We start from the raw sequence: 25,823 nt of genomic DNA on the forward strand, positions 1-25,823 counted from the left end.
TTGCAGCTCCAGCTGTACTTCGGTGCCATGCACCAACGTGCCCAGTACAACAGAGCACGGGAGCGCTGCCGCAGCACAGGGCGGCCTTTAGGAAAAAGGAGCGAGGAGGAAACCTTCCTTAGTCTGCTCTGGTCTGTCACCAAGGGTTTGGGATTTTTGGGTTTTGTGGGGTTTTTTTTGTTTGTTTGTTTTGGTATTTTCTTTGTGGCTTGGCAGTGGCAGCTTTTGTAGCTGCCAGTTGATGTTGGAGTACAGAACCTGGGCTTGCTGCATGAAGACGCAGCTTCTGGGGCTTTCTGAAGGCACTTTGTGCACATTCTCATCCCTTTTCCCCCCGCATTAACTTCCTCTTTGCTGTTTTGTTTTTTTTTTAATAGGTTGCCAAGAGAGTGGGCAGAGTTCTGTACATGGCAGGCTTCCCCATGGCTTTCCCACTGCAGCCTCCGGGTCTACGGCCACCAGAGCGGGACCTGCCCGCGGCTGAGCTCCGGCCATCCTCCACGGGCAGCGTGGCCTCCCCTTTCAGCAGTGGCCTGCCCTCCGCCAGCCGCGTCTCACCAAAGCAGGAAAACGGAAACCCCTCCATCATTGCTGGGATCAATGACACCGCGAAACCTCCATCTTAACTGCAGGACAGCTCTTGACTGCTTCTGGAACTGAGATTCAGTTGAACAAACTGAAGGTAATGCATTTTGAGAGACCAGGAGAGCCTCCCTCAGCAGTGTGAGACACAGGAGTGAGGAAGGGAGGTTTTTAATTTTTTTGGATGCATTTGCTTTTTGTTTAAAAAAGAAAAAAAAAACAAACAAACAAAAACAACAAACCACAGAAGTTTTAAAAACTGTAAAAAGGGAAGGGAAGAAAACTATCCAAAGATGTACTGAGACAACGCGAGTGAAGAGAAAGAAAATTATTCCGGAGGATGGCAGCAGCATTCCCATTCCCTTTCACACCCCTTTCTCGCTCACCTCCCTGAGATGGAGAGCCGCGGACAGGGAACGAACGCTTTCCTTTCTCTTCAAAGACCCCACGGCTTTCAGGAACTCCGGGGGGTGACTCCCAGCAGGGAGGGGGAACAGGCACTGCTCCTCCCAATGGTACTCAGCACCCCTGAGCAAAAAAACCCATCAAAAAGGAAACCTCCTCCTCCCTGGAAACTGTCCTTAGTTCCTCATTCAGGTGTCTATGCATCTCTAGCAACTTTACAATACCAAAGACAGACAAAAAGAAGAAAAAAAAAGAAGAAAAAAAGAAAAAAAAGGCAAGTTCCGGTCCATGTTTACTTCCGTGTGGGTGGTACGGCACAGGCGGCTCCGTGCTGTCCCTCGGGCCGGGGCTGCCCTCTTCCCTGGCACGTTGTCCCTTTCGGCACACACAGAGAACGGACTCTGCCTGTGCTCCAGCCCTGCAGAGGTTTTGGTTTTTCTTTTCCATTAGATATTTTGTTTTAAAGAGAAGAAGAAAAGTGTGTGCGCTTTGGTGGGAGGAGGGGTCACAGGCCTCACTCCAGTGTGGCCCCCTCCCTCCTTCACGTGTACAACAGACTCATTTATACATTTTGGGGTGGGTTTTTTCGTTTGTAGGGTTGGTTTTGTTATTTTTAAAGCCTTGTTACAGAGGTGGATGTAGTTGCACATTCTGGCCTGCTGTGGACCATGAGACAGATACCTGTGCGTTCCCGGAGGAGGGGGAGGGATGCTGGGGGATTCAGGCTAAAAGCAATGGGTAGAGTTTTTACTACTGTGAATGAGATGGTAACTCCTGGGGGTGACCTCCTGTGACTTGTACAGTTGTGAACAACAATCACATGTGGTACTTTTCTCTTTCTCTCCCCCCCCCCCCCCCCTTTTTTTTTTGTTTAAACATTGCACGTGCTACCGTTTTTCTTACAAAATAGCTTGGTGGTACATTAGCTTCTTTATATTGTAAAAAAAAAAAGTCATTATCCATCACATCACGATAAAAATGCTTTCCAGCAATCAATTTAAATAAAAAAGAAAAACACTTAATTTACAAATGGTACCTAGCTTCCTGAGCTCCTTGCAAGTGGCTGCGTCACCCCAAAGCCTCCTGTCGTCTTTCTTTCACTGTGGGTACTCCGGGGCCGTACGCCGCCCCGCTGGTGGGCGTTGTTGGCAACTCTTGGTGCATCGGAGCGGCTGCATTTCTGGCGTCAAAGCCGATCTGAGGGTCGGGTCACAGCTGCTGAAAGGCAGACAGCGTCTTGCCCAGCTAAGTTAAAAAGCAACTCCTTTCTCTTTTGGAAGAGAAGGTAAGTTAAAACCTTCTTCTTAGAGTTAGGGCCTTAAAATTCTCATCTTTGCAGTTTTACCCCAGGCTCCCAGATGTAACTGCCTGAAGACGCCGGCCTTACCAGCCGTAGGGAACCTCAGTCTCGAGCGCTCCTGAAACCCTAACGAAGCAGCAGGTGCTTTGGCCCCCTCACAGGGGGCTATAAATGAAAATAATGACGATGTTAATAATAAAATCTAATTACTAATTTCTGAGGTTACTTCCTCCCCCTTATGGGATGAAGGGTATCAATGCATGTCTAGGAAGGGCAGGTCTAGTAATTACTGCAACTGCAGTTGGGAAAAGGAAACCATCTCTACCCCTATTCCTGCCGCTAAGCTCCAAAAAGACATAACAAACTCTGGATGAAGCAAACACCCCGCAGCCCTGTACTACAGCAGTAATTACCTGTGCGGTAATGATGTCTGGAAGCAGGAAAGGAGCCGCGTTCAGTGTAGGACAGGAAGAGCATAATTACCTCTTTACATACACTGAGTCGTTATCACTTACACATGTGGGTGAGCGGGAAACCACGGGCCAGGCTACAGTACAGTTGGGGTTTTAGCTGCAATAAGGGCAGTGTTTCTGAGCGGTGGTTCTTCTCGCTCCATGAAAATACAACTTTAAAAAAACAAGGAAAAAGGTTTTTTTAAAAAAAACCCTTGTCCTCGTGTGATGTGCAGGAGCGCAGAAGGCAGCGATGAGCACATCTCTGCAGGTAGCTTGGCCATCCCTAGCGCTGACAGACAGCTACTGACCTCACTGACTGGTGCCAAGAGAAAAATAAAGATCATATTTAGTCCTGGCCCTCTACCTTCTTTACCAAAAAAACCCTGCATTAACAAATAACAATGCTCTTGAAAGACACAGTTAATTTTCAGGAGTGATTCTGTCAGCGATGCCTAAGAATATTTGACTTTTCCTACTTCTCACAGCAAATACCGCTTCCAGTTTATTCTCCACAGAGATGTTTCCTAGCTGCCTGTCCTGCAAACCAACAGTGGTCTCAAGAGATAAGCTGTTTATATTTTCCCAGCAGATCACAAATTACCCACCTTGAGCTACGCCATGCCCTCCCTCGAGCACCACTCCTACAGGGAGACACATAATGAGCTGCATCTAGACGCTGCCCAGGTGATGCAGTGCTTGGCTTTGAGGTAACAGTGTGGGTGCCCAAGACAGCCTGCAATCATCACTACTTGGTTTCAGGACTCACAGATCAAAATGGGGTTCGCCATCAGCAGCTAGGCCTGGCCCTAGAAAGAGGTGATTTTATGCCACTACGGATTAACAATCAGTCTGTTACAAAGCACAGGCTCAGACTTGTCCCTTGCTTTTACAAAGCAAATGTATCCCGCAGAAATCCAGCAGCCATCACAAAATGAAGGTACGTTTCCTACGTGATTAGTTTTGCCCCGTCTCCTTCCTGCTTGTACAGCCTCCCATCTCTGTCCGCCGTCTGCATCCTAAGGCATTTACTAAGTGAACGTCTTCAGCGTAGTTACAGCTGCCTTGACTGGACTGACTGGGCTGCGTCTGATGTTACCGATAAAGGCTTCCAGTTGTAGAGAAGAAGCAAAGTTCTGAAACAGTCTGTGCAGGCCTTAAGAACTTCTTGGCAGAAGGGAGGGTTTGGTGAAGGCCCAGGGCAAAATACGGGGTGACGTGGGTGGTTGGCTGAACAGACAGGAGGACCCTTAGACAAAAGAACTTGTCCTTCCCTTGGTCCGCTCACTTTTGCTCCAGCAGGAGCTGAAACCAAACCCCATGCTATTTGAAGCAGCAGATTTTAATGAGGGCTTTTTATTACCTATGCTGAGCAGTTTTACTGGCCTTGTGACCACAATGTTACTGATACCAAAAAACATAACTGGTAGGAAAAAAAAAAAGCTTGACAGTCCAAGTAGCATCTCTGCTGTGTCACTGAGAAAGTCCTTGGTGGCACCTGGGGCTGGCCTCCCACCCGCCACACCACCCAGCTCTTACCACCTCGGTGAGAACCAGCGACAGGCACTGAAGGGCTGGGTGATCCAGTACACAGCAGCTCTGCAGGGGATAAGATTGGGGGGGGTGGGGGTGGCTGTGAGGGTGCTCAGTCATCATCAGAGAAAGCCAAGTCCTCCACAACGTCCTCTTCTCCTTGGGCTAGCTGTTCGAGGTCAGAGCGTGACAGCCCACGAGTGCCGCTCCGCTGCTTCTGCGACCCTTGGGAACCCCGAGCAGCTTCTTTGCCTTCCTCTGTGGGTGGAAAGAGTGAGAGGTGTAAATCCTGCTTTACTGGGAGTGAGAGTGAGGCAAGTTGAGGCAACTCATGGCTAATTAATCCCAGACACTCATTTTATTGGCGCCACGGCAGCTCTGAGATAGCAGTAGGAGAGCACTGCAGGGTCTCGGACAGCACTGGCTCTGAAGTACTTGGGGCGATAGGAGAGGAGACCCAACTCACTGTCATGCCTGAGGCAGGAACACAAAATAAGGACTGGGGGGCATGAGACATGCAGTGCCGCCAAACCTTCAGCCCTCTCAGCTCAGGTCCATCTTCCTCACGAGAGATGTCAGGCTGGGCATTAAGAGCTGACAGAAAGGAGCTGTCATAGGTAACTGCAAGACTCCCAAACGCAAAACTAGCCCCAAGCTCCCTCCCTTTTTTTTTTTTTTTCTTTTAAATGATACTTGAATAGTGGGGAGCGCAAGTGGGAACTGGTTTCTAGAGGCTGTGCAGGACTGTACATGTGCCCTTCCCTCTCATTCCAGAAGTGTGGCTTGAGCTTCCTACACCTTGCTTCCAAAGGGGGCCCCTGCAGACCGGCTTTCTTAGGCTCTACCAGCAAAACATCTGCTCAGCACCAATTCCTGTTGTGGTCTTATGCCCACAGCCTCTCACAGGTGGTGGAGGGTGGTGGCAGCAGCTGTGGGACGTGGCTGCCTCTCCTCAGCGCTCCCTGGATCAGCTGCCAGGCTCTGCCAGTTCAGCTCACTCGCCAAGGACAAAAAGCCACCCGCACTGGTGACACTGGAACAGCAGGGCCTCTCCGGGCACTGGGAGCACGTGCAGGGTTCTCCCCGAAGGTGCTGGCCTGCTGGAGGGGCGGGAAGCTGTCATGGACACAAGGTGTTCGCTGTTCCATTGCCCGAGCAGTTTTGGTTTCCAGTGCCTGTGCGTTTTGGTAAAAAGCTCAACACACAGAGCTTCAGACTTGGGAGGGGCTGATGTGCCTGTCTGCCCTGCCCGACTGATGTCTGAAAGAGGCCAGGAGCACCCGAGCCCGAATGCCACCACCACTACACCGTGTAGCCAGGCGCTAAGAGACTCCGCTGGCGCTACACCGCGCTCCTACAGCCCAAAAGGAAGGAAACTGCCATTAGGGGTGAAGGAAGGGAGGATCAGAGTTCCTGCTCCCCCAGACAGCAAGGAAGGGTGCTTTTCTTTCAGCTTGTCTAAGTCGTCCAGCAGGCAGAGAGGGAAAAACTCTCCCTCTTCATCCTTTACAGCATTGTCAGAACATGCATCATCTACCAATCTATTCTCGGCGCCGAGGTTTGGGTGCGCATGCCAAGCCACAGCCATCTGCCATGCTAAATCAGTCAGATTTTGCTCTCACTTGGACTCTTCCCCCGCCTCCTGCTCTCCCTGCTCCCCAAACTAGTAAACAAAGCCTGCACACAGGAGCTTTTGTGGCTGCTCCCCACAACCACGCATCACACCCAACGGCATGCTGAGGAGCAGAGGCTTGGCAGTCTAACACAAAGGCCTAAGCAAGCGGCACACAGAAACCAGCAAAGGAACACTGCAGCAGCCAGAGCCCCTGGCAGGCCCAGCTTCCGTCTGCTAAGTTAGCAGAGCAACTTGGCAGACACAGGCAAGGCTGAGCCGAACGTGGTTAGCTGCACTCTGCTGGGGTGCTGAGCAGGCTCTCTAGCTGGCTGCGGCTCCGTGCATGGGACGGAAAGGGAAGATACTCTCTCCTCAGCTGCAACAAAGCCTGGCTTGGCGACTAGCACAGCCCCGGACACAGCTGGCAGCTTTCTCAGTAGCCATTTAGATAGCTGTTGTTCTGGCCTGCTAGGAGCACGCTGAACTGGTAGCCCCTCAAGCTGACACCCACCACTCTTACCGGTTCTGTCTCTGGGCAGCAGCTACTAATGGCAGAAGCGATCAGGACTGAGCACAGAGCAAAGCCAGTGGCTCCAGCAGGGTCTGTACTCACACTGGCAAACACAACTGGTTCAGTGCAGAAACCCCAGAAAATGCAGGACTTGGACAAGATCATCCTGCCCGTCCTAGCCTGGGAGGAGCTTTCAAGAAGCAGCAGCTGAAGGGTTACCCCTGTGCAGTACCCCATACCCCAGGCACTGCTCAGATGACAAGTGAAGTGCACCCTCCACAACCCCGTGCATGTGTAACCTGTGGAGAGTCTCGAAGCAAGGTTTCTGTACCCTGTTGGGGTGGGCTGTACTTCAAGAGTTTGTTTGAGCCTCTCTGCAGGAGGCCCCTGAAAAGAGATGAAAGGGACTGGTGGCTTGTTAGAGCAAGGCCGGCAAAGACCTTAACCCTTTCGCTCTCTTCTCAGCATAATCTCAGAACTGCCAGGTCTCCCTGTCCAGGGCGTGTGTGTGTCTGTGTGTAGAAGTCCCTCCTGACACCCTGCAGCTCAGAACAGCGGCAGAGCAAGGAAAGAGGAGACGGCTGCTTTGTAGGGGAGCTCCCAGAACGCAAAGGAGCCGTCAGTCACCAGTGCTGTCAATAATTCCCCTCCCCTTCGCCCAACCGCACTACTTACCATCTGAGTCACTGTCTTCTTCCAATTCTTCCTCATCCTCCTCGATTTCATACTCTCCTTCATCATCATCATCATCCTCGCCATAGTCCTTGCTGCTAGCTTCTGAACTGTCATCTGATGCCTGCTTGGCTTTGGCTTTACCTGCAAGTATTTTTACCATGTAAATGGAACCACGAAGAGCAGCACACAAACACACGTGCAGGCGAAGGGCACAGTACTGCCATCCAACATTCATCCTCAGCAGTATACTCGTACACACACTAAAGGGGAAACGTACCCTGTCTCTCTGAAAGCCATGCCCCCTTGCAGGCCCAGGCAAGGATGCATTTCATTTCAGAGGCACCTGCTAGAGGCCCAGAAGGCCAGGACACAGAGAGTCAGAGAAATCACTTCAGAAGCCCATAGCAGGTTTTATGGCTAAAGCCCAGGATTTGCTGCTGCCTGGTATTTATGGAGCACCACCAGCGCAGTGCCCAAGCATCCATCAGGAAGATACCTGTCTGCCCCGTTCAGGGAGACGTGAAAGCCAGGAGAGGAAAACAGACAGAAGAGCACAATAAGAAGAAATGGGCCTACTGAATAGATGTGACAAAGGAGAGGAGTTAAGTCACAAAGCTCAGACCAGAGAAGGGCTGGTTCCACTGAGAAATAGTGCCTGTGTATACCCACCTCCACCCCTCCACGGTTATACGTAACTGAAAAGATTGGTAGACTCTCTGCTTCAGGGCAACCTTGTGAACTTCTGTGAGCTCTATTTCCTCCGTCAGTCACAACAAAAAGGTCTAGGAACAGACACTGCTGCAAATTCCCTCTGCAGATGGCCAGCCAGGTCCAAGGGAGTCTGGGAGGAAGTATTAAGAGCTCTAGGTGCTTGGCCTGTGCGAAAATCATCTGCCTCTGAGCCTCTGGAACCAGACTTCTTTTACTCATGCTGAGTTCACTTCAGTGGGGGAGTGCTTCTCCCCTCTCTCCTTCCTCCAGACAGTGCGAGTCACTAGGCATTTCAATGACATAATACAACTTCTGTACAGAGGGAGCTGAAGAACCATCTTTTTTTGGCCTCCTTCCAGCCACCACCCCAAGCCAAGCCCAGCTCAGTGCTGCAGGTTACCTGCCCTTGCTTATAAAACTGCTGAAGAAGCTATTTATTCACACTTCAGGCTCTCTGCTTGGAAACTGGCTGTACATCTTTCTCACATTGTGATTCTTGAGCCCCACCATGGCATCTATTTTTTGCCCCATCCTCCCTCCTCAGCAGCTGACCTATGTTACTCACTGAACTGGATACAGAGCCATTAATAAGCTGGCTGCTAGTATTCCCAGCTCCCCGTCATCACCCTACTCGCTCTGCTTTCACCCATCTGTCAGCTCTGCCAGCGTGCAGCCTCTGTGCAATTGCCCCCCGAGGGATCGGAAGCTACATCTCATGGACGGAGCGGTCTCGGGCGCTCGCAGCCATGCGGAGAGCACCCGCTCCACGGGAGATGGATTGCAGTGCTATTCACCGCACCACATCATACTGATGGGCACCTGAGCAGCTCAGGCAACAACCGAGAGGAGCACGCTTTCATCCATCAAGCAGCACTAGCAAAAGCACTGACAGATCCAGCTCCCAGCTCATCTGAGAGTAAGCAGAGAAGCCAGCTGTGGGCACGAATTGGGTATCGGGCCATCAGGTCATTCCTACACGCTCGACACAGGCAGCAGGCCACTAAGAGGAACTTACTGAACTTCTCCAGCCTCCTGCTCCCTTCCCGTAAGCTCAGCCCCTGCCTCCCCTTCCACCGATGCACACACAGAGAGGCCCCAGTACAGCCTTCACACAGAACTCGAACTTCCATCTCCCGAGGCAGAACTGTATTCAGCAAGACTCCAGAAGACAATGCTTAGGATGCTCCGGTTAACCAGTGCTTCTCCCCTCTTCCTCCTCACTCTGCCTCTAGGTCCTCGTGCTGACAGCCCACAGCAGGAATTTTGCCACTGAGAAGGGCCATGATTATTCTGCTAGGAAATGAAAATGTCTGACCTCTCCTTCCACACGCCTGGCCCCCGCCAGTCTGGCATGAAATTGATGTAATATGATTACGTGAGGGATAAATGAAGAAACCTGTTCAAGTTCATTAGAGGCACACCAACACCTAATGTGGACAGATCACTCATTACAGCCAGGCCCGGAGAGACGCTGCAGCCACACTCCCTTCTCGCCTTTAATTGCCTCATGACGAGGCAGTCCAGCACCTCTTTCTAAGCCATTAATAATTTCCAGGAGCAGCCGCCTTTCCTCCCAGAGATCTGTCAGCTGGTAAATGAGAGGCATGCATGAACTTCCCCACCCCCACCAGCGACACACAGATTGATCAAATCTATGCTCTTTCCTCCCCATCTCCTGGCTCTTTCCGCCCTTGCCTGCTTGGGGGCTCCTGAAACGTGTAAACTCCTTTCTTTTCCCTCTTCAGACCTTGCAAAGACCCAAGCAAGGGAGTCTCTCCTGCCTGCCAAATGCTTTCTCCACTCCAGAGGGCACCTTCTCGATGCGATGGGTTTGCGTTCACCACCTTTCCTGCCCCCCCTGGGGAGGATGCCGGGGGTGTGCAATCCTGCTGCAACGAGCAGGCAGCTTTCAGCTCCACCTGCACAAGGTAGGGGGAATCTCCTCTCACAGACCCGCAAGATTAAAGAACGACTGCAAATTCATCAGTCTCCCTCCTTTTCCTCTGCAGCCGTATCTGCTGCACGCGTCAATACACCGCTTGCCATTTATTCCCCGGTATGGCTGCACCACAGCCAGCTGTAAACCAAAACAACCAGAAATAGAGAGCCAACAGGCAGCGTCACGTTGTTAGAAGGACCACTATGCTGGGATCCTGGACATGTGAACTCAAAGCCCTGTCTCAAACCCCGCTCCAACTGTGTCGAGATATCCCTCCCTCTCCCGCCTCGGTTATTATGCCTGAATTTTTCACGCCGACTCGCTGAGCAGGCACTGCTCCTCCCCAGCAGGCTATGCAGCAGCACCCCCCCAAACCCGATCTGGGTGGAGGTCTCCCAGTGCAACGCAAGATGCACCGACAGGGAGCTAACCAGCGCTCCTAGCTTCCAGGTTCTGGAAGGGGTGGATGTGGATTTGTGCTGATGAACTTGCTGACCAAGTTCTGAAGAACTGTCCACCACCCTGTCCATTCTTTCAGGAGCCCCTAAAATAAACAGAAGTGCCCGTACTGACAGAGCAGGGGGCTCAAACCACAAAGAAACCCAGTGAGACTTCTATAAACGTGACACCAGGGACGGAAATGTTTGCTATTGCTAATTTCACCAGGATTCAGAAGAAGTTCATTCATTCACTGTTGGATTCAGCAAGGCCTGAGAAATGAGAATGAAGATTCAGGTGGGTCAGAAGCTTTTTCTACAGGGATCTGTGGTCTACAGCAAAAGCTGAAGTCAGGGTTGGGACTCAGGAAAGAAGAGACTGAAGACCCGGAAAGCTATGGAGCTAGGGAAAAGGCTGCTGCTGCCAAAGATAAAGGGCTTATCACGGTTTTGGCTGCTGCGAGGCTGTTAAGGCTAAGGTTAAGGTAAGGAAGGATCAGAGAGCTTAGCTATTGCTGGGCCCTGCAGGACCAGGGAGAAGGCCTGGCCCACAGGAAGAAGATGGCCTACTATCAGCCCTTCATCTCTGGCCTAATGCAAAATGGGTTACGATTCAGAATACGACAGGCCTAAGAGACAGGGTTATGCCTGGATCCTACATGGCCCATTAAAGCAGGCCGATGGCTGTAGCTGGCACAAGAGGCTGCTCAGCAAGGTCGGTGGGCAGTAGGCTTGAAGAAAAAACAATGCTTTTTCCAAATGTCCACGTTAAAGTTGTGGCACGTCTTACCATGTTACCAGAGGCGGCTGTGGAAGCCACACCAACAACGAGGATCAGGCACAAATCGGGGAACCAACAGATTCATCGGTGGATATTAAACAAAATGGTCTCTCCATCACCCTCAGTTCAGAACATCTCTAAGCTGCTGACCACCCTGTAGCCCACCCTGCCCTGAACATACCTTTTCCTCTTCCCTGGTATCTCCACATACTGTAAGAGCACTGGAGGAGTTTAGCTTGCACCTGCATCTTTATGCACTGCCTCCATCCCTCTCCACACATGCGATCACAGCGCAGCCCTGGAGCTGACAGGCAGAAAGATTCAAGGCTGTAACACCTGGCTGGAGCTGCCTTTCACCTCTGAAGGACACATCCAGGAGCACCTGCCGCGTGAGAATCCACTACCACGATGTTATGCCCACACTGATTCTCCCCACAGGAACCCATCTGATTCTGCTCCCCAGCCCATGCTGCAGTTTCTCCTACTTTCTGGGAAATCCAGGGTGCTTCCTATTCAACTCCAGGGCAGTCCCCAGGGACCCTTCCTTGCCTGCTCGAGGGGTGCTGTTCCGGAAGGATTCTGGAGGAGGTGCCTCCGCCAGATGCTGCTGCTGCCGGTCCTGCTCCCCCGTGGGAGGAGAGCAGGGGCGGGTGGCTCCCATCTGGGAGCAGCGCAGACCGGGGCCAAGTGCTGCGAGAGCTGCAAACACCGAACTGCTGGTGGCCATTTCCTGCAGCGGTGCCTGGGGCTGGATGCAGCAAATCTCCTTTCTCTGCTACAGCACAGCTGAAAATGGTGGAGGCGGGAGTGGACAAGATGGGGACGCTCAGAACAGAAGGGAAGGCAACGCGCAACTGCACCAGTGCTGCTGGAGCACAACAGGATCTGAACGTTACCCCCTCCCACATGCAGGGACAGGTTTCGTCATCTACCCTTGCCCCTCCCGGAACGAGCAATGGCAAACTGTGAGAATAGGAAGGTTGCCAACCCCCTCGGTTTGGGAAAAATGTGCCATTCACTCCCTGCCTGGGATTGGAAAGACCTCTTTCGGAAGCCTGCTCTGCTCTGAGAAATACAAAGGTCTCTGAGGCAGAAGTTAATGAGCAAGATGTTTTGGCTTGCAATGGTTAACCCAAGAACTCTAGCTGCTCTCCAGGCCTACCCTCTTCCAGAGAGATTAGAGACGCTGTAAACTGAAAACAACATTTCACTGATACAATACTTAATTTAAATCAAAAGAAAAGGTGATGGGGTCTTTGAACAGCAGCTAAATAACAGAAAACTGATGATTTCCAGGCTTATAGCAGGCAATTTTCCACTCTTGTGAATTTGGTCTGGGACCTGACAGGCCAAAACAACTACTAGCGAGAAGAACATCATCTTGTCAATACAGAAAAGATTTTGCCGAGGCAAATGCTGTGGTTGGTGAGAGATGGGAGCTGTTTCCACCACGCCTCCGTACCCAACATCGCACCAGGAAGCCACAATGATGCTGCATCAGCAGCAGGTTCTGAAATCCAGACTTTTATGTAGTAATCATCAGGGCGAAGAGAGTTCTCCTGACCAGGGCAACCATCCTTACAGATTTAACCCGTACGGTTGCCTAAGAGGATGAGTTACAGCAACAGACCACTGCAACTATCTAGCTAGGACTTTTCTGGCAGGGAATTCCTTCCTTTCCAGAAGTCTCTCCCTCCCTCCCTCCCTCCCCCTTCTTAGCAGAGACTTACACATCCCCTAGACTCTGGAACTGGCTCTTTCCAGTAAGAACTCTGAACAGAGTTTTGGGTGCCCGTGCTAAGCCTTGCTATTGAGGAGAGGATGGGCGCCCCTGGATATGGTTGACCTTCCCAGTGAGCCTCCTATTCTTTTCTCACGCTAGCCTCAGCATTCCCAAATCATGTCCCTGCTTCCATTCCCATAGCAGGGAGGGTGTAGCCCACCAGCCCCATCTCTTCCTGCCTACATCTGGAAGTAGTGTTGTATCAGAAGGGCTGATTTGCTTTGACGAGCTTCCCAGATCCCCACAACACATCAGTGTCACTGTTACTTTCATGGCACCAGCCTGTCTTGGACCAGGTCTCTCTCCCTGTCACTTTTCAAGGAGGTCAGCATCGCCGGGCATTCTCAGCTATATTTCTTGTTTTCCAGCTGTGTCTCTTATTTACCTCTCCCAGAAGGTCCATCCAGGACAGTTATCTTCCTGCCTAGATTTCTGCCATCAGATACCCAACAGGTATCTCTTGGAAGTAGTCTGAGGCTGATTCAAGATGAATCAAAGCTCTTCCATTATCCCAGACTCTCCTTTTGCCTTATTTGAAGAGAGGAGAAGGTTATGCCTTCAAACTCACAGGTGAAGTAGTGAATACACAGGCCACAGCAGCCACAGGGCCTCCCAAATTCCCTTGCATTCGGCCACCCGGTAGAACAATGGTGACAAAGACAGGGAACTTCAGCAAACTGAAGCACGAGCTTCTCTGACTTCCATCTCCAGCCAGCCCTGACAGTTACTGAATGCAGAGTGCGTCTGGGAACATCTCACACCCCACACAGAGTAAAAACAAGAGCTCATTGTATGCATCTCCCAAGACACAGGCGCTTTTTCCAGCCCCCTGTTCCCTGTCCCTTTCCCACTGCAAAGTCACACCATTGCCTGTAGGGGACTTCACCCCATGCTACAGTACAGACCCAGTGCTCCACTGTCCCCACCCAGCACCTCAGGATCCATGGTGGGGCTGAGCACAGTTGCTCCTTGCGATGGAAGCTGCCTTCAGGGCCTGTTCCCTCCCTCTAGAAAACACCCTACTAAGAACAAAGGCTATGGAGAGGCAGCTGACCCGGGAATGTTGGAAGGCAAGACCCATTACTGACACTGCAGTACTGATGCACACTCAGCGATTAGATACTGCAGCTGTGGGACTCACACAAACAGAGCAGGGAAAGCCCTTTGGCATCACGTGGACCATAGTCCTCATTTGCACTCGCTTCGCTATGTATGTCAGCCCCTTAGAGCTGCCAAAGAACCTCATGGACAGATGTCACAGCACACACAGAGGCAGGGGGGGTAAAAGCCATGCCTAACAAATAGATTGCAAACCTTTATATTCAGCAGATTTCTACAGCGAGCAGGCAACCACCAAAAACAAGGTAGAAGCTGTGTACGTTAGGTGCCAGACAAACAGCTGCCATAGACTTTGTACCGTGTCATCAGTAATGTTCATCACAGACATGCCTCGTTAGGATCTCAATGTACATCCCGGAGTCCATCAGTCCAAGAAATCTCCCAAGCATAAAGTCAGTTTCTGGCAGGCCTATGCCCTGGGTTTCCCTGCCTCCCAGCAACCTGCTTTCTGAACTGCAATTATCACTGCCTTTTTAGAAGCCACTGGGATTCTTCCAAGGCCTTCACTCATACAGCAGGTGGGACAACCCCAGATCTCAAGGACGTATCTCAGCAAGTCATTCTGATGTTGCACTGATCGCTCAGTACCTCGGTGGGTCATGCGCTCACTTTTGCTCTTCTGCCATTCGTTGTTGGGTCACCTACAAAAATCCACTAACTTCAACCTCAAGCTATCAAACAGGAGTTTTCCAACCTTTTCTTCCTCCTGTGTCACAGATGCCTGTGAGGGAGACAATGCTCACTGGTTCTGTGGTAAGTCTCAAGATTTATCCTCACGCCTCACAATGTGCACAATAGACTAGGACTTTACCTGTAGATTAAATCCCAAACAAGAAAACTCTGTATCCCTGCAAGTCACCCTACTACATGAATGACAATGCATTTAGAAAACCTGTGATATCCCAAACATTCCGAATTATAGAAAGAACATCTAAGTTTTACCTCAAACTATGTGGTGAACTTCTGAGGCAGGTTCCACAATTTACTGTGGCCCCCTCGTGGTCATAGCCAGAGAGTGACATCACTCCATTTTCTCTAGGGGCTCTAGACTTTCTTGGCTTGTCAAGAATACTCGCAACATCAGTCACTATAAAATAAATCAGAAGTGCATGCAAAGAGAGGATAACCATTATTCTATCAAAGATTCTTGTTCTGGTAGCCAGCCCCTACGATAGCTATTGTTTGCAATGATGCATGCAGCAAAGACCCAGCACGCTGTCATGTAGAACAACATTCTTATTCCTCCTTTATAGGTGCGGAAACAAAACATGGATTTCGGCACCTCCACTCACAGTGCAAAAAGACAGCAAGCACTTTTCTGTTGCCCAAGGTGAGGCTTCAGCCCAGAACCTGCACAGGTTATAAGCACAAGAAGGAGAACTCACTCTTTGGGAATTACAGTATGAACCATGCCTGCTACTCTGAAGCCTCTGAAAGCAGGGTCTGTGTTCAGCCAAACATCCCCTGGTTCTTGGGCTATCATGTTGAGGTCAGCGTCTGTGACAAAAGAAAGGTGCTAAGGGGAGGAGACAGTATGGGCTGTGTGCAGAAGATGACTAATGCAGGACTAAGGCTTTACCACGAGCTGAAGTGACAAAGTAGAAGCAGGAAAGATAAAAGCCTCCCAGCTACCTTCTGTCCGTCACTTTAAAAAGTATCCAAAAGGCATCATCATCCTGTGCTCTCTCTGCCTAACAGTATATCTTTTGAATGGAGCATGGCCAGCATGCATCCCCTTTTGGGCAGGGCCAAACTGACCCAATTCATACAGAATTCTGGACAAGAAGAAAGTATGCCCAGCCCCAGCCCCATACCTTTTATATGGAATCCACCATCCTCCTCATCAGAGTCACTGTCCAGCTCAAAGAGGTCCTTGAATTCCTTCTTATCTTCCTCCTTCCTTTCATCGTGCTTCTTACGCTTAATTTCTGGGAAGTTCAAGTCTTCAAGCTGGAAAAAACCAAAACCAACAGTAAGAACAACCTTAATTTGTACTTTTAAACATAAAATGCTGAGCTTAAACAAGGAACTTGGCTTTGCCCAGTATGTGTAAGCTGCGCTGCCAAGAACAGTCGGGTCTGCCTGCTGCCAACTAGGGGAGCAACAGATAGATCTGTGAGTCAGTTACAAAGGTGAATGATACGTGCAAAGCACCACTGCTCTATTGATCTTTACCTAATATACTGCTTTTGCTAATGGGCCATCTACTGCTGGTACCTTAGCACAGATAAAAATTCAAGACATCCATGACAAGCTGGCTGTCCTAGATCTCTGGAATGAAAGCCACGTGAGCTTGGGCAGCCAAGCACAATCAAGCCAGACTGTGCCGGTCATCTCTGAAGTAGCAGTCTTCCACCAGCCAAAAGCTGGGACAGCTATAGCAAAGGCACTGTCTTTTTGGCTGCAGATTTCAGCACAGTTAAATGGCAAGGTGCTAAAGATGCTTAAGGTCTGTCTACACCATGGCTTCCCAGATTGGTAGCCCTTAAGGAGATCAATGGGCCAAGAGCCTTGCTGCTGCAGACAGCCAATATCAATGCTATTAAGTAGTTGCAATTGACACCACCTCACTGCTCTTTACACCTCTCCGGAGGGGGATTAGGGGGAGGATTTACTTGCAAGGGCTCAGGCCAGCAGGGCAAAGATAATCAGAATGCAAATTAAATCCCAAGTGCTCTCTGAACATCAGCTGCCCGCTGCCCATGCCTGGCTGCACACCTCCTGGGAAGCACTCATGCATTAGCACACATTAGCTTGCTTGGAAACATTCGCCCTGCGAGTAATAACTCATTTGCTCTCTCCCACCTGTCAGACCACCCCTCAACACACTCCTTTCTGACCACATCCACTTCAACCCTCCCGTGAACTTCCCCCAGCGGGAATAGCAGCCCATATAGAAAGGCAGCTCTCAGCAGAAAGTGTGAGAGTACGGAGATGGGGGGGAGAGACAACGAAACACACGGAAACACATTTGCTCCTGCAGCCAATTCCAGCAATTTCTCCCAGCCTGGTTCATGGTTATGGTCCCCAGCTGGGCAATATTGATTCTGGGAGCTGAGCACTTACAAGCAACAACCTGCAGCACCACGACGGAAAGTCAGAAGCTGGCCAGAGAGAGGGAGAAGGGAGCAAATCGCCAACTACCATTTGCAGGGTCCTAAATTTTAAATCATTTTCCCACCTGCTCTCTTCCACTATGAGATGTGTCTCCTTCCACCGGCCCTGCAGAGACCTGCTGGGCTGTCTCTGTGCTGGGAAGACGCATGAAGAAAGCAGCACATGACTGGTTTCCCAAACAGCAGTTGTTGCATGCCAGAGAACAGACTTGAGAAGCAAAACACAGCAAGAGCAGCAATCCAGAGTCACTGCCAAATGGCTGCCCTCAGTTGACCTAATGACATACTGTGACCGTCCTCTTCCTAGGGTGGTTACGCTCCAGCAAGCTCCATCGTGGGGTACGGGAGCTGCTACGGTGAAAACATTTTCCTTAGCCCCTACCAGTCCTGGTGGGCAAGACAGGCTCATGCTTCACTCCTCTCATCTGCTCGGGCATACATCTTTATGGAGGGTGGGAGAGCAGAGGGAGACGCTGCAGAAACTCTGGTTCAATGAGAGGCTCCAGAAGCTAAAATATATCAGCAGCTATGCTCCTAACCCAGCATTAGGCTGAGATAACAGACACAGTACCCATATTTGATCCCTTTCAGTTTATACATCCCTTGCCTCTGCAGGTGCCTCAATCAGGTCATGCTGCCATCATCCCAGCCTTGGGGAGGAGCACCGGTGCTTCCTGCATCCCAAGACCTGGACCACCATATCCCCCCTCAGTAGCTCCATCTGCATCAAGGCTTTTCATGTCCCAGAGACAGTCACTCCAACAGGTGGTAGGAACTGTACCCTGTGGCATGTCATCAGCACGGCTGAGCCGACTCCGGAAGTCTCTCAGTCCCAGGCAGCACCTTTGGATCCTCTTCTGTGCCAAGAGCCATGATACCTGTAGAGTCCCTGTCTGGCAGCATCGGTAGCTATCACCCTTCAGCAACAGCAGCAGTTAAATAGGAGCCCAGTGCTGCCTAGCCAGGGAATAGTTGAGGTTGAAAGTGTCACAGACAGAAGCAGAAACCCAGTTTTGACAACAAACAACTGCTGCATCAACTGCCCAAGCCCCTGTCGGCTAGTCCTGTTCTCCACGACCCCAGCCACTTTTACTGCTCAGCAGCAGTAAATGAAATGCAAAAATCATCCACGGTCTTATTCTGCCTCCTCACACATCCTGAGCATGGCATGTTTCCACAGAACACATCACTCAGTAGGTCTGAAGTGGAAATGGAGCTGTGTATAAGTAAAATGTGTCATGTACGTGACGTGGAACAGTCTTCTCCAATTCTCCAAACTTCTCCAATTCAAGGGAGCAAAAGAGAGAGACCTATCTCAATTTGGGAAGAAGTCATCCAGCATCCTGTGCAGGGCATGGATGTACAGCAGGGAGCTGTACTTGGGACTTTTCTGCGTTTTCATACTGCCCAGGAGAAGTCCCCGTTTCCAAAGCAGCCTACCGTTTTGGGTGACGTCAGTACTGACTGGTTGAGCTCAACCTCAGCATATTAGAAAGGACCTGGTGTTGAATCATGCTGAGTTGTTCTATCTCTAACTTTCTGAGACTCCACAGAGTACCTTCAAAATAGGCACATCAAAATAAAGGCACCAGAAAACCCTTCTAGCTGCGGAGTGATCACAAAGCAAACAAATGAGACTTGTACTGAGCCAGAGCTCACAGATACAGCCTGTGTTCATCACACAGTAGCAGTAATTAGGTAATTTGGGGGCCAGTCTTTTAATCTTCGGCTAGAGGGTTACTATCTACTGAGCCTCACGAAGCCGATTAGTCTATATCCCATTAAAAACCATTGGGAAAAGCAAATGGAATGGGCAGACGGGGTCAGTGTTGTTATATAAGGCAAGCCGCAGCTCATAGCAGCTGAGAGCCAGGCTGATTTTTTCTGTTATTATTTTTTCCCCCCAATGGCTGCTAATGGGACATGGATTTTCCCAGCCCTAATGGGCCTCATGGTGTTCACTCTCCTGCTGGGGCTCACAATGCTGCATCATTAAGCTAGCAGTCCCCACCGAGAGACACAACAGCCCCATTCACCAAGCAAAGATGCCAGGCGGCCACAGACCTTTCAGAAAGCTAACTCCAAAGTCTGTCTCTCTCTATAGTTTGTCTACTCAGCCCACTTTCTCCAAGAGAAAACAAGTCCCTGTCACTGCCCTTCAGACTTCCCCTGGTTTCAGAAGACACCCTCTTGAGCCTCGCTATAGGAAAGCAATCCCCCTCAAGGGAAGCTCTCCACCTCAGCTGGTCCTGGCCTCCCCAAGGAGCTCCAGCTCCCCTCCTCCCTTTAACTTGAGACGGGAGCTTATCTACACTGAGGCCTGATCTCCTCTCCCCTTGTGATAGCTGCTTCAGTACCAGGAAAGTGTCAGCTCACATCAGCAGGGCCAGTTTTGGGCAAGAGATTAGCCCCACTCACAGTCGTCATTCCTTGGTGTTTCTTAGCTTCGCCCCCCATTTCCCTTCTGCAAAGGCCACGTTCTCCTGCTGGGTTTGCACAGAACACAAGTGTGCTTTTTTGCTCCCTCTGCATGGCTGCCCCAGGGAATTTTAGCCTCCTGTCCTTATCTCAGGCTGGTATACGATACTGAGCATTTCTAGGATCTCCCAGGTCTTCTACCATGCTCTGGGACTTGGCTCAGAGCCAATCATCCTCATGTCCCATCGATTATTTTAATTGTTCCCCACCATACGCTGGAGACACCAATTATATCTATTTCCTGCTCCCTGGCCAAGAGCCTAGCTCAGCCACTTTCATTGCATTAGCATCGAGACAGCTTTCCTTTAGACTCCTAACGTAAGCAAGCTCCCACCCCCACCTTTTCATCCTGGAGTGCAGTGCCATGAGGAGTGGCCAAGGAGCCTTCCCTTGAGCAGGAGATGGGGAAATAGCAGTCTGAGCACTCCTGTCCAGACAGCAAGTCCCACCTCACAACCCCCCCAGAGGTGAAATAAGAAAATGTCAAACAGAACTCACCTCCGATATTCCCCTTTGCTAGGAAGAGAGGCATCTTCCCCTCCCTACTTTCTTGCAAAGTTAGGTTTTAGCATGGCAATCCAGTCACATTCTGCAGAGCTGGAAAAAGAGCTAAAGGCCTCCAGGAGCTCAACCCACACTGTTTTACTATCAAGAAAGCAACGCAATTTGCAAGAAATGATGCAAACTGCCTAAAGCAATGTAAGAAAGCTCATGAATGTGGGGATGAACACACAGAACTGGAACTGTGTTTACAGCCTAAACTTCAAAACTACATCACATGCTTGTTCCAAAAGTAACATCCGCAATAAGGCTATTGCCCTGGTTCTCGGACACAATCGAACCTGTTACCTGACCTACCCCTGCCAGTAACACACAATTACTCTATCACTACTGTCTTCAGCTTCCTAGCCTTGAATTACAAAGGCTGCTGAACCAACGGGTGCTGAACAGCATGAGCCTAAACAGGGATAGAGGGAAATTTACCTTAGCGCTACTTCACCTTGTCTCACCTATCCTCTATTAACTTGGGGAAATGAACAGGCTACAGGCAGGGGACACAGATGTTGCTCCTAGAGATCCCGGCAAGACAAATGCGCAGGGAGCTGAAGAGATCAGCTAGGCTGCTGTCCAGCCACACTCATGCTCCTTCCAAGAATGCCTAGCCCACACACTCACACAGCTTAAGCCAATTTCAGCTCACACCAGCAGAGCTGGTTTTGACCAGCCACCATCCTGCTGCTAGGACATGGCTCTCTTGTCTTTCCATAGCACAGATGGTGGCCAGTAAGTTAAGCGTTTCATTCTTACTCTTTCTTTGCCGCTGATTTCCAGTTGTATCTCCTTCTCTCTTAGCTTCTTCCACTGAGTATAATACTTGGTCAGAGGTGTTCCCTCCTCTTTGACCTGCTTCTCCCATTGTTCCTGTGGAGAGAGGGGGTGCAAATTTAAGAAAGGTTTTCAAAGCAGTTTCCCAATACAACTTTGGCAAACGCAGGGATTCAAGAGCAGACGTTAAGACCCTTTCCCAAGACACCGTTTCCTAGCTCTGGGTGGGAAATTGGCAACCATGACTGAGAATGCAAGCAGGACGACGTGTGAATTCAGGCACAAGCATTTAAGCTGAGTCAGAAGTGGTGTGACTGGCAACTCTCCTTAGGTAAAGCAATGCCTGGGCACTGCAAGGAGCAAAGCAAGCTAAAAGATGAAGTGGAAAGGTTGGCCAATGCAACAGCTTGCTTGTGCAATACCAAAGCACAGGATACCAATGGCACTGAAGGACACCATAAGGTCCTCATAAATGAGCACCTATATGGTGGTGCATAAGATGCTTTAGCTTATGGAAGATCACCAAATTTCCTCAGCATGTTGGCCTGAAATGTGGGTTCCCAGGTTCCTATTTCTCCCTTCTAGAAGAGGCCTGATTCTCAGAACTTCTAAGAACTCACAACAGGCTCTGCTAAAACCAGCTCAGTGCCTTCTGGGATCCTGGCCTTGACCATTCACTTCTACTCTAGCTCTAGTGAGAAGACAAAAGAAATTACTTCAAGTGAATCCCAAAGGTAGGACTCAAAGAGACAGATCAGAGGATCTATCAGGACAAAATTTCTCCCCTGCTCCTTCACTGGAGGCATCTGATCACCTGATCAGTTCTTGCTTTTTAATTCAGAAAAACCTCATGCAAGCATTTAAAAGCTTGAAGTACCAAATACGTCTGATTGCTTTCCCCCCCCGTTCTAAAGCCAAGTGTTTATTTTTGAAACAAACATTCCCCTACAGGGTCTTGGATTCATCCCAACCCTGAGAGAGCAGAGCATGAAGAAGTGCTGAGCCTGTTTCCGCTGTCCAAGCATGGAGAGTAAGGAGGTGGTGGGAAGCAAATTAGATGGTTAAAAATTCTTTTACGCTTCAATCATTTGGCATGCTAGCGCTGAAAGGGAGGGGGGTGTGGTATGTCATATTAAAATACATTCTTCTTCACCTGCCAACATCCCTTTAACTTAAAACCCACACAGAACTGTACCTGTTAACTGGATTACCACAGCGCCCAGAGGCTTTGCATTACCCCACAGTAAAAAGACAATCTAGTGTAAGCAGAAAGACATGGCATACAGGTAGGAATTGAAACAGGCGAAGGAGGAAAGGAATGAGCAACAGGAACAATGGTTAAGCATAGATACACTCAGAGGCAACACAGATCCAAAAAGAGTATCCTGAACAAATCCAGAGCTCTGCATGGGCAGCTGTGTGTACACAATGCTCCTGTTTGAGGGTGGGAACAAAAGGGCAGACAACCTTCACAGCAGAACACACAGTAGCATCTCAAATATTCTTCAGCAGATCCCAAATCAACTGCTTCTAGTGAGCTGAGCCCTAAAACTAGGGAGCTATGGTGTGTTGGCTGCAGCCTGTGGGCCAAGGTGCAGGACAAAGTTTGTTTAAAGAGCAGCGTATGAACAGGATGACAGAAAGGGCAGCTCTCCGCAATGGAGTATATAATAGCAGTGCAAAGCTCCCAGCTTACACAAATAAAGTACTCGGTGTACACTGTGAAGTGAAATGCATCGGTCTACGCCAGCTCTTGATGTGGCTCATCACTGGGAGGGAAGTGGAGATGATCTGTGGTCTCTGCAGCTGGCACCAGGAGCTGAACTTTGGCAATTAAATGGCGACCAGCTTGTGTCACCTGCATTCTAATGGCGCAGAATCTATTTATGCATCCTACAACAGGCGCTATCAATACTGCATCAAGCCAAACAGGCCCTTTCTGGTAATCACGGGTCCCAGACTCACAACCCCCACGGGACTGTTTGTAACACGGCTCCAGGTCTGCACGGCTGGAGCCTGCGTCTGCTCTCCGGTCTCCTCCCCAGTATGCTGACTGAAAGCACAGCTGATGTACTGCCGACTCCAGCAGCACTCGCTAGCGGAGACGCCAGCCAGCAGACAGCACAGTTTTACTGTCAATCTGACCCACCACTATGGCAAGAAGAGTAATTCCCGAGGAGTACAAAGTCACCCCATTTATAGATCAGGCTCATATCAGGCTGCCAGCTGTAATCAGGCAATTTGTTCATGCTGCTTGGTATGGACAGCTTCTGGGAAACACTGTTCCTACAGAGGGCAAAAGTCTATTTGTTCTGATACAGCTTTTTTGGTTTTAAAGGGTGCTGGAATCCAGAGATAAAAAGAAGACCATTAAAACACTCCTGTTTTTCTAGTCAGAACACCTCAGCGGGAATTTTGAGACAGTGGATGCCATCACACCCGCTTTAACCATTTGCAGTTCTCCTTCTGTTACTGCTTTTGCATCACTGTGCTGTCAGGCAACACCCAGCATGGACCAAGGCTCACAGTGTGAGCACCTGTGCAAACGTAACAAAGATCATCACCCACCCTCCAGAAAAACCTCCCGTCTAAAATATGAGATGGGGATGAATGCAGAAGATCTGGAAATCCCATGGAAATGAGGCAATGCTTTCCATCAGCTCATTCCCTCCCTTCACATTTCATTAAGCGTAACAGCCTGCTGGGCTGCACTGTTCTTAAACGAAGGTTCCCCAGCTCGGTGCAAAGGTCTGCCGGGGAGACACAGAGCTGAGACACAGCCCAGCACACACTGCGGGTCCTGGTGCACAGTTTTCCTTCTGTGCATTTTCCCCTATGTCCAGGGCACAGACTAGGTCAGACGAACCTAAAATCAGAGCTGCACATTATGCATCCGGATTCAACTTCAGCTGCAGGCTCCACTTTTTTTGGCTCCCCTCACAAAGAACTTAATTAGCATAGCAACCTATTAGCATTGTACTCTCAAAAAAGCACTGACTCTCAAATATTAAAAAAAAAAGTTCTAAATCTTAAAATAACATGGAAGAAGTCAGGCTGAGCACATCCAATGTGCCTGTTCCTCCTCCATACCATGGTTCCTGGGACGCAAGGAGGGATCCCCTCCACAATCCCTCCACGTTAAGGTAAACATTGCACCACCATGCTCCTCCCACAGCACTAAGTTCAACCCCCAGGCTGTTTCTTATTAAAAATTATATAATATAAACCCTTAGGTAAAATCCAGCTTTCTAAAGCACACCCACTACTCAGGAGTGCAGATCCAATCACATTCACAACATTTATTCCCCTCATTTAAACCTATTTCTCTGTAATTCCCACCATGAAAGCCACATTTCAGCATGTTGCATGGAAGAATTAGCTCAGAATTTAGGCTCTGCTCCCTGCAGTGGAGCAGGCATGAATGCATGGATGTGAATACCAGAGAGCATTTGCTTTCAGTTGCTCTTGCTGGCAAGGGGGACAATCAAATACCTCCTCTCACCCCTCTCCTTCCCTTCGCTTTTCTGGAAGCATTTGCTCGTCAGAAGTGGCAATGACCCATATATCTTGGAGGCAGCCTGGCAAACTAACCCCAGATTTCAAGGGACTCTCCAAATCATTCTGGGAAGCCCAATCTGTGGGAGCTTTGATCCTCCTTGCGAATTTACACCATCTGCTTGCAAAGGAGTAGGGGGAAAACACACGACCACCAGGGCACAAAACCTGCCCTCTAGGCACTAAAGATAAGGCACTAAGGGTCTTCCACCCCACAGAAGTACTGAGCGGGCTGTTTCCCCTGCTCCCAGGAGCACTGATATCCCATTGACCAAAGGAAGAGAAAGGGTCCCTTTCTCCCACAGGACAACACCACAGTGCAAGAACACAGATTGCACAGGCAATCGAGGCATCCTCCCTGAGAAGCACTTCACGCTGTTGCTCTGTCCCCTTATACGCCGGAACAGCTGTCTTCGCACGGGCTTGGTAAACTGGTGCCTGATTCCCTTAACCAACGTCCCCTACCCAAGGCAGGCTGCCTGGTGCTGCCCCTCCAGAGCCAGCCCTGCCTGGTTCACTGTACTCAGCTACCCAGATGTCCCTGGGAAAGCAGGTGCACCAATGTCAACTAGGAGACATACAGGCAGCAAGATGTTAAAATAATCATTTAGTTTTTACACAAGGGACTGCAGCCAGAGTTGCTGGGAAAAACAGACAGTGGCAGAGTTGTTGGAAACCCCGTTTTATTTAGCCAATGACCTTCCCCAGCTCATCTGTTTCATGAAGAGCCCTAGAGGCTGAAATCCCTACCTCTGCAGAGTAGGTGGGTGGTCACAGCATTGCCTGCAAAATACCAAACAACAAAACCCTAACCACTTCACTCCAGACGGGAAGCATAATTCCTTTAGCAAAACAGTCCAACCCAGAATGGCATTTACAGAACCAAAGACTTCAAACCCAGTTCCATCAACCCCTTAATCCCAGAATAGCGCTGCTGCGTCCTGGCATCGATATTGCAGGATTTCAAAGGCTAATTTTCCTGCAGTCCCCACCCCTTTGTGTCTGAAGACAAGTAAGTCTGTACTGCAACTTCTGCTCTGTGCTCAGCTCCATGCCAACAGGTGGAGCTTTCCATGATGCAGAACTCCAGACTTTCCAATGATACCAGTGGCCAGAGAGACCACTCTGACCCATCAATTACTTTGCAGACAGAGGTATTTTCACCTCTCTCCTGCCAGGCAAGGAAGAGTCAGACCCACCACTTCCTCTCACAGAGGCGTGCACATGCACAGTTCACCTGCTATCAGGCTTGCAAAGGCTGCTGTGCTGGATAAAAAGCGAAGATAAAATGTCCAACCCAAAGGACACACAAACAAAGCTTCATTAACAAGGCCTCCTTCCCTTTGGCTTCATTTACAGAGGGCCTGGATTTCAAATATGTCAGAGTTTAGGTCAGGTCAACAGGTCCCCAAAGAAGGATGGAGCAAAGCAAAAGGAAAAAAAGCTTCAAGCAAGGACACTGAAAGGAACGTCCTGACAATGTGCCACACCATCCCTAGGAGGAC

General features: G+C 49.9%; 2 protein-coding genes across 12 annotated transcripts in view; one reads left to right on the forward strand and one right to left on the reverse strand.

Moving 5' to 3' along the window:
• The window catches only part of SAMD11 (sterile alpha motif domain containing 11), a 188,869-nt gene extending 186,847 nt beyond the window's left edge, over window positions 1-2,022 (forward strand). For all 10 annotated transcript variants that reach the window (XM_075113790.1, XM_075113797.1, XM_075113796.1 and 7 more), the window contains one exon: window positions 378-2,022. In XM_075113790.1, the coding sequence (XP_074969891.1) occupies window positions 378-626 (249 nt within the window). In that variant the 3' untranslated portion in view covers window positions 627-2,022. The remainder of the gene's footprint in view (window positions 1-377) is intronic.
• NOC2L (NOC2 like nucleolar associated transcriptional repressor) overlaps window positions 789-25,823 on the reverse strand; it is a 57,429-nt gene continuing 32,394 nt past the window's right edge. The window contains exons 16-19 of one of the 2 annotated variants that reach the window (XM_075113801.1): window positions 20,746-20,859; window positions 15,658-15,793; window positions 7,074-7,214; window positions 789-4,530 (exon numbers count right to left, since the gene is read on the reverse strand). In XM_075113801.1, the coding sequence (XP_074969902.1) occupies window positions 4,385-4,530; window positions 7,074-7,214; window positions 15,658-15,793; window positions 20,746-20,859 (537 nt within the window). In that variant the 3' untranslated portion in view covers window positions 789-4,384. Of the gene's footprint in view, window positions 4,531-7,073; window positions 7,215-15,209; window positions 15,341-15,657; window positions 15,794-20,745; window positions 20,860-25,823 lie in introns of those variants that run through there. The other variant, XM_075113802.1, reaches the window with a different exon arrangement.

The sequence above is a fragment of the Phalacrocorax aristotelis genome, chromosome 19 (genome assembly GCF_949628215.1).
Source record: "Phalacrocorax aristotelis chromosome 19, bGulAri2.1, whole genome shotgun sequence".
Classification (NCBI taxonomy): Eukaryota; Metazoa; Chordata; class Aves; order Suliformes; family Phalacrocoracidae; genus Phalacrocorax; species Phalacrocorax aristotelis.